We start from the raw sequence: 13,224 nt of genomic DNA, 5'->3' as shown, positions 1-13,224 counted from the left end.
AAACGTCTTACTTAATGTTCAAAAAACCAACCAGAGGCCGGTGGTGTTACCTGATCTTACTGAGAAAATTAAGATTCAGAAATCTCAAAATTATGCTGCTAATCTGTGACTAACTTAGACGTGGAAACTCAGTGTCAAACCCAAATTAGCATTCTTTCCGTCAGTCTACGTAACATTAAGTAAATTACCTCTATCTTCGCCCTCCTAAAACATAAGTGAGTAGGATTCCACGTCCTATTTGGGATGTTGTGAGGCCAGGGCGGTCAACTGTGGCAGGCACTGGCCACACGTGCGTACTGAGCACAGAAAATGCCTTATAGAATTTAAAGAAGCCTGACCTGTGGTGGCGCAGTGGATAAAGCGTCGACCTGGAAATGCTGAGGTCGCCGGTTCGAAACCCTGGGCCTGCTTGGTCAAGGCACATATGGGAGTTGATGCTTCCAGCTCCTCCCCCCTTCTCTGTCTGTCTGTCTGTCTGTCTCTCTCTCCCCCCCCCTCCTTTCTAAAATGAATAAATAAAAAAATTAAAAGAATATTCTTTAAAAAAAAAAAAAAAAGAATTTAAAGAAATAATAGGAAATAGAACATCACTTCTTTATTCTTTCTGGGCTTCAATTGCGATTCAATTTTAACTTCGGAAACTGAGCAACGTAGGTAAATTACAAAATATTTCCTAATCCAACAAATTTGCTCTTCTATTGCTACAAATGAGTCTGCCTCGGAAATCCAGAACGCCGTGGCTCTGGGGGCGCGATCCGCTCTCGCGCATGTCGTGGTGAAGAAAAGTAGTATGTTTTATAGTTGCTTTAAAGGCATGGAAGCAATCTGGTCGCCCTGGCCAAACAACAGATGACTTCACTAGTTAGAGCATCATCCTGAAGCGCAGAGGTTGCTGGTTCGATCCCCAGTCAAGGCACATAGAGGAACAGATAATGTTCTCCTCTCTCTCTAAATATCAACAAATTTTTGAAAATTATTTAAAAATAAATAATAAATTAATAAATAAAAGTATGGAAGCAATCTGGTTATAGAAAATAATGCCATGTCAATTTTTTGGACTTCTTTTTTTTAAATGACAAATTTTTTTCCTAAGGAAAAAATAATGCAGCTAAAGCATAAAAATTGTAAACTGTCTTCTCCAAGATTCTAAAATGAAATGGGCTCTAAAAATTACTTCTTAGTATAACTTTAAATAACAATCAACTCTGAAATGCTTTTGGACAAAGGCTACTGTTAAATTTACAGAATAAATATTTAAATAATCTACTGTCAACTTCAAATCACAAACAAAAGAGACTGCAAGTCTAAGCACCAAAACAAACCTACACATCAGTGTTCCCACCATGCACAAGAGGAACACACCCCTCTGACACCCTAGCCACCCCTTGTGCTGCTCCACTGCCCAGACACTCTCCGGAATGGTCACTTCACCTCCCTACACTGCTTTCTCAGCATCAAACCCCCAAGGAAACACCTCCCTGACCTGCCAGGACTCCCTGGGAACTGTTCTTCTCCACAGTCAGGCAACATCAGCAATAGCTTCCAAAAAAAATGCTCCCTCCTACCAGGGAGGTGCTCAGCCACTAGAGATGACAGGTCCAGGGGCGCCCAAGCTGCATCACTGGAAGGGACAGAAGATGGCAGGTGAGCTGGTGTCTGAGCCCCAGGGTAGGAGCAGTGCACATGGCAGGGGCATGACAGACCTCAGCAGCTGCTGGTGGAAGTGCTGGACTTTCAACTGGTGCGCAGTCTTGTTCCTGAGCCACCTTAGCCTATGAAGAAAGGGAGAACAGCACTATTATCAGTGCCCATGGAAGGAATCTGGTAAGTACTTACTGACGTTTTCAGTAAAAGTGGTTAGTATGTGCAGGTGTGAAATATTTAGGAGATGAAGAAAACTTCTTCTGATAAATGGATCAGCCAGAGACCTGTTCATTCCACAGATTTCAAGTAATTATCTACCATTTGCCAGTCATAGGAGATAGCAGTAAACAGACAAAATTCCTGCCCTTTTGGGTACCCAGTCATGGGGGAAAACACACCTCTCCAAGTGGATGGCATGGTAGGCATGTGGGCATGCAGTGGTCTCAAACAGGGTGGTCAGAGAAGTGACATGTGAGCAAAGGCCTAAAGGAAATAGGGGAAACAGCATGACTATTTCTGAGGGAGAGGCAGAGGGAATAGTTATGCCACGGCAGGAGTGAGCATGTGTGTAGAAAATGAGTCCAGGGCCTGACCAGGTGGTGGCACAGTAGATAGTGAGACTGGGATGCAGAAGGCCCAGGTTCAAAAATGCAAACTTGCCAGCTTGAGTGCAGGCTCACCAGCTTGAGCACAGGGTTGCTGGCTTGAGTGTGGGAACATAGACATGACCCCATGGTCTCTGGCCTGAGCCCAAAAGTCGCTGGTTTGAACCCAAGGTCACTGGCTGGAGCAAGGGGTCACTCACTCTGCTGTAGCTCCCCAGTCAAGGCGCATATGAGAGAGCAATCAATGAACAAACTAAGGAGATGCAACAAAGAATTGATGCTTCTCATCTCTCTCCCTTCCTGTCTGTCCTTGTCTGTCCCTTTCTCTGTCACAAAAAAAAAAAAAAAAAAAAAAAAAAGAAAGAAAGAAAATGAGTATAGGGAGAGCAGTGGGGGACAACAGAGGTGGGAGGTGAGGGCAGCCATGCCAAGGACTCAGGGAGCAGCAGAGAGGTCAAATAGAGACATGAGGTGACCTGATTCAACTGTGGTGGTGAGGACAACAGGATGTAGGGGTCAAAGGTGGAAGCCGGCAGACAGAGGTGGTGAAGGCAGTGCCCCAGATGATAGGTCTGAGTCCAGATGCATGACTTAAGCCCAGGGAGGACAGGCTGCATCCTGTGAGCCAGGGAAGGACCTTGGATGAAGATTAGGTTCTTAAGTTGGGTGGGAAATTGGATACAGGAGTTTGGCACACAGGAGCCTTAGCACAAGGGGAGTTATGAGTGTGAAGGACAGAGATTACCAGGAGAAGGGACAGAAGGGAAGAACAGAGAGCAGGGGGCTGTGTTGAAAGTGGAGAGCTGGGCAGAGACAGATGAAGCAACCACAATTCCAAGAGGAGGCCGGGCCAGTGCTAAAGCTGCCATGGGTCAAAGAGGAGCCTGAGCACCCTGACTACAGAGTGTGTCTGAGACAGGTCACCGCTATTGTCCACCCCACTTACAGATGCAGGAACAGGACACCTCAGGAATCTAGGCAACTGCACAGTTTGTTGGAGCCAAATAAAATCCTGGAGATGGTTTTCAGAGAAAATGTCCTGTGACAGCCCAAGGGAAGGTGAGGCACGCCATGAGACCCAGACAGTAAATTGCTGCAGCCTCTCCATGTCTCCTTCTCCAGGGCTCCCCACTGGGAGGCCCTACTCAAGAGGTGACATCGGCATGGCCTGAAGAGAAAGGCCAAGCCTGGCATGGCTAGCTCAAGCAAAGACCTGGGCAGGGCCCCAAGGAACCACACATGCTTATGGTGACTGGGAGGAACAGCAGGGGGTGCCATGCTAAAGGGGCATAGGAGGGAGCCCTGAGTGGAGAGACTGGAGGCTGGAAGGTGGAGTCTCTAAAATACTCCTGTGGAAGACGGAGGAAGCAGTATGGGTGGTAGGGGTGATGTGCGCGAGGAGGCAGCAGAAATGACAGACGCAGAAGAATTCGGACATCCAGGAAACAGGAGGTAGGAGTGAAAATGAAACCATGTGGATCTCAGGATACACCAATGAGAATGGACAAGACATGTCCATATTGGGGGGGGGGGGTGAGGGGGGCATGGTGTAGTCTTAGACCGGGAAAACCAGGAGTAAAATAGGTAGTTCCAACTAAAATTCAATTACCAGGAACCTGTGTTTTAAGGATAAAAGACATATAAATCAGAGCAGGCAAAGCAACCTCACATCCAGAACTGGAGGGAAAGAACACCTGAAAAACCGCAGTCCTGCATCTGTCTTCACGCTCTCTGACTCTACCCATTGTCCCTCCAAACAACAAGTGGGTTGGGGGTCGGGGAGGCATGTAGCAGGCACTGCAGTAAGCTGAGCGCTGACCTGGTGCAGGAGATGCCCACTTTTCCTGCGTGGCCCAGATCCAGAAGGCCCTTGGCCAGGCTCTCCTCAGCAATGGGACACTCTGCACTGGGCACCAGTGCCCTCAGCCGATCGTTCACATCCACACAGCAGGGCGCGGCCGGGAAGGCCCGCATCTGGCGCCTTAGCTTCTTCCGGGCTGCAACAGCTTCCCTCCACCTGGAGGACACATCAACGAATCATCGCTGGGTATGTTAAACACTCACCACAGGGACAAATGCAAAAACACACTCCAGCACCATTAACACAGGAACCCATTTTTTGACAATATGTTCAGTCTTTTTCAGCAACAGTCCTCAAACTAAGAAACTAGAATAAAACTTGACAAAAAAAAGAAAGTTTAAAAACAAACAACAATCCCAGGCATGGGGAAGCCTGACAGTAAATAAGTGGTGGTGAGCAAAAAAAAATTACTGAACTTAACAGCTAACCCTGACTGCTATCTGGAATCCAGTTTGGCAATATGAATACAATGCAAGGTACGTAAACCTTCTGACCCAACAACACCACTGATGGGAACTTATCTCCAGACACGTGTGCACTGTGTACACAAGGATGGTTACTACGTACTCTTTGTCATAGCTAAAGAGAGAAATCCAAGTGAAAGCTCATCCACAGGGTCAGGTAGGTCATTTACGCTGCCACTGACAACGGGAAAGCTGACTTGCTGCTGTGATCAGGTCTCCACCTCCAAGTAAATGGAGGAAAGAATGGCTGAGCACAGAGCTGGGAACAAAAAAGAACAGAAGGTGTCTGGTGTGTACACAAGCAGCTGCTGCTTCTGAGGAGGAAGATGGAGTCTCTCGTGGAATGGAGACTCACAGCTTACCATGTTCCCTTTCATATCGCTGTAACTGCCAAGACCAGTATTACTTAAATTTTACATGAACTGAATTACCATACAAAACATGTAACAGGCCCTGGCCGGTTGGCTCAGCGGTAGAGCGTCGGCCTGGCGTACAGGGGACCCGGGTTCAATTCCCGGCCAGGTCACATAGGAGAAGCACCCATTTGCTTCTCCACCCCCCCACCCTCCTTCCTCTCTGTTTCTCTCTTCCCCTCCCGCAGCCAAGGCTCCATTGGGGCAAAGATGGCCCGGGCGCTGGGGATGGCTCCTTGGCCTCTGCCCCAGGCGCTAGAGTGGCTCTGGTTGCGGTAGAGTGACGCCCCGGAGGGGCAGAGCATCGCCCCCTGGTGGACAGAGCGTTGCCCCTGGTGGGCGTGCCAGGTGGATCCCGGTCGGGCACATGCAGGAGTCTGTCTGACTGTCTCTCCCCGTTTCCAGCTTCAGAAAAATACAAAAAAAACCCAAAAAACAAACAAACATGTAACACATATACACCCACTTTAAAGATTAACGATGAATCAAACACCCATGTTCTTCCACCCAGTAGAGAAGCAGCACCCATGACACCTGTGGACCCTGCTCAGTCACACCCCTTTTTGTTCCCCAAAGTAACCACTGTGCTGAGTGTTGTTACGTTCCTTTTTTTTAGTGTTATCTCCAAAACAACCTATTTGACTATACACTGCTCCTATGTTATATACATTTCTCTAAGAATTCCTTTTTTATTATAAATTATGTTAGCACACAGCTATTTGTTTCACCTGTTCATAACCATCTCCCTGTATCTAGTACAATGGGTAAATAACAGAAAACAACCTATAATATACTGTTCACAATAACTAGGGGATATTTTATAGCTTCATATTCATTTTGAAATATCCCAATTTTTGTGAGCAGTATATTTGCCAAATACAGAACAATCCCACCCCAATCTAATTCCTTACTTATCCTCTTATTTTATCCTTACATTATACCCTTTAGGAAGGAATGTGATGTGTGTGTCTACATCTCTGCATGTACATAACTGATCATATCTGAAAGTATAATCATTGTAAAAGACTCCTGCATGGATTTTATCTGTAAGAGCATGTGACTCACCTCTGAAGATACTTGCAGTAGCACTGAAGTTCCTGGAGGGTCTCCCTTGCAGTCTGGAAAATCTCCTCTCCAAGAAACAAGTCCACTAGATGGGCACAAACGTCCTCACAGCAGCGGGCCATTCGGACCCTCTGGTCTGTCTCCACTGCACTCCTAGGGAACAGGGCCATCAGCATGTGAGAACACTACACCCAGGGCCCACACACAGTAAAAGCTCGCCTTAAAAGTACAAGAGTCCACATCCTTTGGATTGAAACATAATTATGTCTTTGCTACAAGAGAAGCTTAAGATTTTCATTTTACGTAATGTATAGCCATCTGGAAAGAATCACCAAACAACAAACATAACAGAAAAAAAATAACAAGAATGGTACAGGGTACTAGATTACAGGTCCAATGGGGCCCTTGGAAATAATCCAGAAATAAACCTTACTTAATAAAATGGTTAAAAAGTTTAGTTCTTTAAATGACCATTAAGACATCTTAGCAGTATTTGATGATTGCATTTAGAAGTGTCTCAAGTATACAACTGGCAGCCTGCGGTCATACAGTGGTGGGCCACAGACAAACCAGGATCTATAAGAGAGATTTTTACAAAATTCTATTAACCAAGAGAGCAAGGAACTGTATCAAATAATTTAGTCACAAAATGGAAGTAGCTTAAACAGGCAATAACCCATTTCCAACACCCACCCTCTTGGGTGAGGTTCAGTCTCCTGGAAGCAAGGAGAACATCATGTTCCCTGCCCATCAATGAATCTTGGGTTTATCTATCTCCTAATATCCCTTTCCTGGGATTAAGAAAAGACATATATCCATAATTTGTGAGGTCTATTACTTATAGTAAATGAGGAAATAGATTTCCAATGAATAGAGATGGAAAGAAATAGTAATGAAACAACACACTTCTGCCTTCGGGCTCTGTTCCCCATTTACACTGGGAGCTGTGGTCAGTTCAGTACTAAGAAATCCATCTCCTTAAAGGCTATCTCGAAGACCTTAAGCATGAGGACAGATTTACCTGAACAACTGAACCTCTGTCTTCCCTGAAGCTTGGCATGGAAATCAATAAAGCTCTTAAGTGAGATAGCACCAAGAAGTATTTTAACATATGAAACAAGAGAAGGATCTCCTACTTGAGAAAAACTAATGATAAGTAACTTGAAGACTGCTGGTAAATTCTCTTGCATACACATCCCCACACCCAGGGCAGGGTCCACAATGAAGATAAAAGTGAAAATGAGGCCCTCTCTGGAGGCAACAAACATACAGGGATGATGTGCTAGTGTTTGGCCATCCAAAGATGTGTGTGCTCCTTGTCAAAGTGAAACCTAGCTAGCCTGCGCTGCACCAGCCTGACCACAGGGCCAGAATGACCCTCCTCCCTCCTGCTGGACCATTTCTCTCACACTGCAGGACACAGCACTTCACTTACTTCAACTCCTGGGAGCACGTTTCCCTCACACATTCCATCACCACCAGTTCTGTCAACTCTGCAGCCAGAGCCCGACTCATCTGAGTTAACATTAGTTCTCTTTCTTGTTTCAACCTAAATGTTTAAAAAAAGAATTAAGCACAAGAGTGATGTTTAAGAATAAAACTTAGTGACATCACACTGCATAACCTTGCAAATGGGGATTTGAGTTGTGCTGCCTGAGTTGGCAGGCCTAACCCTCTGATCCCACCAGACACAGATCACATGGCTGACCCCACCCCAGCACCCATGACCACCACCCTCTCCCAGCCTCAGCAGAGAAGGGCTGCTGCTCACAAGGTGGGTGTAGCCTCAACCCCCATCCACTCCCTGGGTCGAAGTGGATGAGGGTGCGGGGCGAGCCTCAGGTCTGATGCAGTGGACATCAGCAGCAAGAGCATCGTAGGCCTGCTTGAGTTCTCTCCTCTGTCCACACACTCTGACCCCCATGTACATACATGGATGAGACACACTAACCTCTCCTCTTCAGCCTGCCTCCTCTCCTCCTCCTTTCGCTCCCTTTCCTTAGTCATTTCTTCAGCTGCGATGTGTCTCAAAATGCCTGTGGTTGCAGCTGTTAACAATTCCTCCATAGCAGCATTGGAAACACTAGACAGAACAAAGCAGATATCATTCTAAATTAATAAATGAAAGCCAAGCAAACCACATAACTAAACTTCTAACACTGGCAAGGAAAAAATGACTTATTTGGCTTTTAGCATAAAAATTAAACCCATGGTTAGAAACATATAATAATCAAAAATGACTCATGAGTAAATAGGAAAACCAAATACACCTACAACTAGTAAAGAGATTGAAACAATTTTCAAAAACCACTCCTGCCTGACCAGGCGGTGGCGCAGTGGATAGTGTCCCACTATGACGCAGAGGACCCAGGTTCGAGACCCCGAGGTCACCAGCTTAAGCACAGGCTCATCTGGTTTGAGCACAGCTCACCAGCTTGAACCCAAGGTCACTGGCTTGAGAAAGGGGTCACTTGCTCTGCTGTAGCCCTGCAGTCAAGGTACATATGAGAAAGCAATCACTGAACAACTAAGGTGCCGCAATGAAGAATTGATGCTTATCTCTCTCCCTTCCTGTCTGTCTGTCCCTCTCTTCTGTCTCTGTCACAAAAAAACAAAAACAAAAAAACAAAACAAAACACTCCTGCCTGACCTGTGGTGGTGCAGGAGATCAAGTCTCCAACTATAATGCTGAGGTCGCCAGTTCAAAACCCCAGGCTTGCCCAGTCAAGACACATACAAGAAGCAACTATGAGTTGATGCTTCTTGCTGCTCACCTCGTCTCTCTCTAAAAATCAATAAATAAAATCTTAAAAAAAAAAACACATACAGCAAAGAAAAGCCAATGACCAGATGACTTCACTGATAAATTATACTAATTCCTTAAAGAAGCACTAGTACCAACTCTTTTCAAACTCTTCAAAAAAAGCTTCAGAAGCAATACTTCCTAACATTTCTATGAAGCCAGCATTGCCCTCACATGATATACTAAAGTCAAAGACCCTACAATAAAACTGCAAACCAATAAATCTTATGGATAGTGATGTAAAAATCCTGAACAAAATACTAGCAAACCAATTAAGCAATACAGTTGACAACACAAGTTTAAACTACACAGATCCACTTACATACAGACTTTTATTTCCAGTAAATAATCGTTTGTATCCACAGGTTTTACATCTGATTGAAAATGTAAACAGTATTTTTACAATCCTGTCCAGGAATCAAAACTACTCTTTTTGATCTGAGTTTGGTTGAATCTGCAGATGCAAAAGGCCAACTAAAGGTTTTGGGGAATCAAAAGTTATATGCAGGGCCCTGGCCGGTTGGCTCAGTGGTAGAGCGTCAGCCTGGCGTGCAGGAGTCCTGAGTTCAATTCCCGGTCAGGGCACACAGGAGAAGCGCCCATCTGCTTTTCCACCCCTCTCCCCTCTCCTTCCTCTCGGTCCCTCTCTTCCCCTTCCGCAGCCAAGGCTCCATTGGAGCAAAGTTGGCCTGGGCGCTGAGGATGGCTCCATGGCCTCTGCCTCAGGCGCTAGAATGGCTCTGGTCGCAATGGAGCGATGCCCCAAATGGGCAGAGCATTGCCCCCTGGTGGGCGTGCCAGGTGAATCCCGGTCGGGCGCATGCGGGAGTCTGTCTGACTGCCTCCCCATTTCCAACTTCAGAAAAATACAAATTTTGGATTATGTGGGGATTGGCACCTCAACCCCAGCGTTGTTCAAGGGTCAACAGTATATTAAAGGATTATACAACATTACCAAGTGAGATTTATTCCTAGAATACAAGGATGATTCAACAAATAAAAATAATACAACCACAGTAATGGGGAAAAAAAAATGATCATCTCAACTGATGCAGAAGGAACATCTGACAAAATTCAACAGCATTTCATGACAAAAATACTCAATAAATTAGGAATAGAAGCAAACCCCCTCAACATAACACCCACAGCTAACATATTTAGTGGTAAAAGACTGAATGAAAGCTTCTCCTCTAAGATCAAGACCAAGACAAGAATGCCCACCTTTGCCTTTTTACTTCACCATACTGGAAGTTATAGCCAAGACAATTAAACAAGAAAAGTAAAAACATCCAAATTGGAAAAAAGAAAACTATATCTATTCACAGATGACATGATCTTATATATAGAAAATCCTAAGGAATCACTCAAAACGTATTAGAACTTGTAAGTAAAAGTTCAGCAAGTATGAAATATAAGGATCAATACTTAAAAAATTAATGACATTGCCTGACCAGGCGGTGGCGCAGTGGATAGAGCGTTGGACTGGGATGTGGAGGAACCAGGTTCGAGACCCCAAGGTCGCCAGCTTGAGCACGGGCTCATCTGGTTTGTGCAGAGCTCACCAGCTTGGACCCAAGTTTGCTGGCTCAAGCAAGGGGTTCTTGGTCTGCTGAGGGCCCACGGTCAAGGCACATGTGAGAGAGCAATCAATGAACAACTAAGGTGTCGCAACAAAAAAACTAATGATTGATGCTTCTCATCTCTCTCTGTTCCTGTCTGTCTGTCCCTATCTCTCTCTCTGTCTCTGTAAAAAAAAAAAAAAAATTAATGACATTACTAGATACTAGCATTGAACATACTGAAAATGAAATTAAGAAAATAATTTCATTTGCAATAACAACAAAAAGAATAATTAAATTTAACCAAGAAGATGAAAGACTTGTAAAATAAAAACTATAAAACACTGCTGAAAGAAATTAAGGCTGCCTACACAAATGGAAAGATATCCTATGTTCATGAATTGGAAGACTTAATATTGTTAAGATGTTAATACTACTCAACTTAATGTATAGATTTAATGTAATCACTATAAAAATCCTAAGAGCATTTTTTTACAGAAATAGACAAATCCATCCTAAAACTCATATAGAATTACAAAGGACATCAAATAGCAAAAAAATCTTGAAAAGAAGAAACAAAGTTGAAGGACTCACACTCTGTGAATTCAAAACTTACTACAACTTACTACAATGCTACAGTAACCAAAACTGTTAGTGTGATACACAAAAACAGGCGGCCAATGGAAAGAAATAAGGAGCCCAGAAGTAAACCCTCACATATATGATGAACTGATTTTCACCAAGTTTCAAAAACCACTCAGTGAAAATTAACAGTCTTTTTAACAATTGGTACTGGGAAACCTAGATACCCATATACGAAAGAACATTGGATCCCTATCTTTACTATATATAATATAAAAATGAAATAAAAATGGATCAAAGACCTAAACTTAAAAGCTAAAGCTACAAAACTCTTAGAAAAAAACATAAGGGAAATATTTCAAAACATTGGATTTGGCAAAGATTTCTTATATATGACACCAAAAGCTGAACAAAAGGAAAAGTAATTTAGACTATTTGTGATAAATTTTATTGTGTAATAAAAATTTTAAACTTTTGTGAATCAAAGGATACTATCAAGAGAGTGAAAAGATAATCCACAAAAGAGAAAAAATATTTGTAAGTCATTCATCTGATAAGGAATCAATAACCGCAACATAAAGGAATTACAACTCAAAAACAAAACAAAACACAATACAAAAATGAACAAAGGACTTGAATACACAGTTTTCTTAACAAGATACACAGATGGCCAATAAGCACATTAAAAAAGATGTTCAATGACATCATTAGTCATTAGGGAAATACAAACCAGAACTACGAGATACCACTTCACATCCGTTATGACGGTTATTATTTAAAAAAAAACAACAACCAGAAGCATCAATCGAGCCACTGGCTATGTTTTTGCGTGGGCAAAAACACAGAGAAACCAGACCCTTTGCACACTGCTGATGAGAATGTAAAATGGTGCAGCTACTGTGGAAAATAGTTTGGTGGTTTCTCAAAATATTAAGAAGAGATAATATGACCCAGCAATTTCACTCCTAGGCATTTACTGGTAAGAACTGAAAGCAGAGACTCCATTATTTGCATATCCATGTTCATAGAATCATTATTTGCAAAAGCCAAAAGGTAGAAATAACCCAAGGGTCCATCAACAGATGAATTTTTTAAAAATGTGATGTATATATATGTGTATGTGTGTGTGTGTGTGTGTGTGTATATATATATATATATATATGTTTAATGGAGTACTACTCAGCCATAAAAAAGAGTGAAATGTTAACACAAGCTACAACATAGACGAACCTTGAAGGCATTTTTGTATCAGGAAAAAAACAGACACAAAAAGACAAATAGTTATAATTGTACTTATACGAGGTACCTAACAGAGGCAAATTCATAAAGAAATTAGAACAGAGGTTACCAGATCCTGGGGAAAGAAAGAGAAGAATGGCAAATTATTGTTTAGTGGCATAGTTTCTGTTCGGGATGATGAAAAAGTTCTGGAAACAGTGATGATGGATACACAACATTATTAATGTATTTAGCACCATTAGATAGTACATTTAAAATTTGTTAAATGATAAATTTTATTATGTATATTTTACCACACACACACACACACACACACACAAAGTAAGCCCATGTAAACCATTTATGTTTAGTTCCATCAAGAAAGTATGTATACATAATTTCAGTATAAAAAAATGAATCAGCGTTGGCCAGTGGCTCAGTGGATAGAGCGTCAGCCTAGTGTATGGATGTCCTGGACTCAATTCCTGGTCAGGATACACATGAGAAATGACCATCTACTTCTCTTCCCCTCCCCCTCCCCCTCTCTACCTCTTCCCCTCCCACAGCCAGTGGCTGGACTGGTTTGAGCGTGGCACTGGGCACTGAGGATAGCTGATTGGTCTGACCATCAGCCTCAGGTGCTAAAAATAACTCGGTTGATTCGAGCATCAGCCCCAGAGTTGCTGGGTGGATCTCAGTCAGGGTACATGTGGAAATATGTCTATCTGCTCTTCTCTCACTTAAAAAAAATAAATAAAATCTATTGAAAAGATTGATCCTTTTGTATAATCTACATTACACATTTATACAGGTGAAATAATACTTTATCCTTGTGTCACTTTATGTATATACTAGGACTTTTGAAATCTTAAAGCCCGATTTGGCCCTAGCCGGTTGGCTCAGTGGTAGAGCGTCGGCCCGGCGTGCAGGGGTCCCGGGTTCGATTCCCAGCCAGGGCACACAGGAGAAGCGCCCATCTGCTTCTCCACCCCTCCCCCTCTCCTTCTTCT

General features: G+C 43.3%; 1 protein-coding gene across 2 annotated transcripts in view; it reads right to left on the bottom strand.

Annotated features, from left to right (window-relative positions):
• Positions 1 to 13,224, bottom strand: part of MCM3AP (minichromosome maintenance complex component 3 associated protein) — a 66,448-nt gene that overhangs the window by 27,714 nt on the left and 25,510 nt on the right. For both annotated transcript variants that reach the window (XM_066259137.1, XM_066259138.1), the window contains exons 15-20: positions 8,004 to 8,135; positions 7,488 to 7,601; positions 6,053 to 6,205; positions 4,069 to 4,266; positions 1,704 to 1,772; positions 1,484 to 1,621 (exon numbers count right to left, since the gene is read on the bottom strand). In XM_066259137.1, coding sequence (XP_066115234.1) covers positions 1,484 to 1,621; positions 1,704 to 1,772; positions 4,069 to 4,266; positions 6,053 to 6,205; positions 7,488 to 7,601; positions 8,004 to 8,135 — 804 coding nt within the window. The remainder of the gene's footprint in view (positions 1 to 1,483; positions 1,622 to 1,703; positions 1,773 to 4,068; positions 4,267 to 6,052; positions 6,206 to 7,487; positions 7,602 to 8,003; positions 8,136 to 13,224) is intronic.

The sequence above is a fragment of the Saccopteryx bilineata genome, chromosome 2 (genome assembly GCF_036850765.1).
Source record: "Saccopteryx bilineata isolate mSacBil1 chromosome 2, mSacBil1_pri_phased_curated, whole genome shotgun sequence".
NCBI classification, from domain to species: domain Eukaryota; kingdom Metazoa; phylum Chordata; class Mammalia; order Chiroptera; family Emballonuridae; genus Saccopteryx; species Saccopteryx bilineata.
Note: the sequence above shows the minus strand (reverse complement) of the source record. Positions and strands in the feature narration are given on the sequence as shown.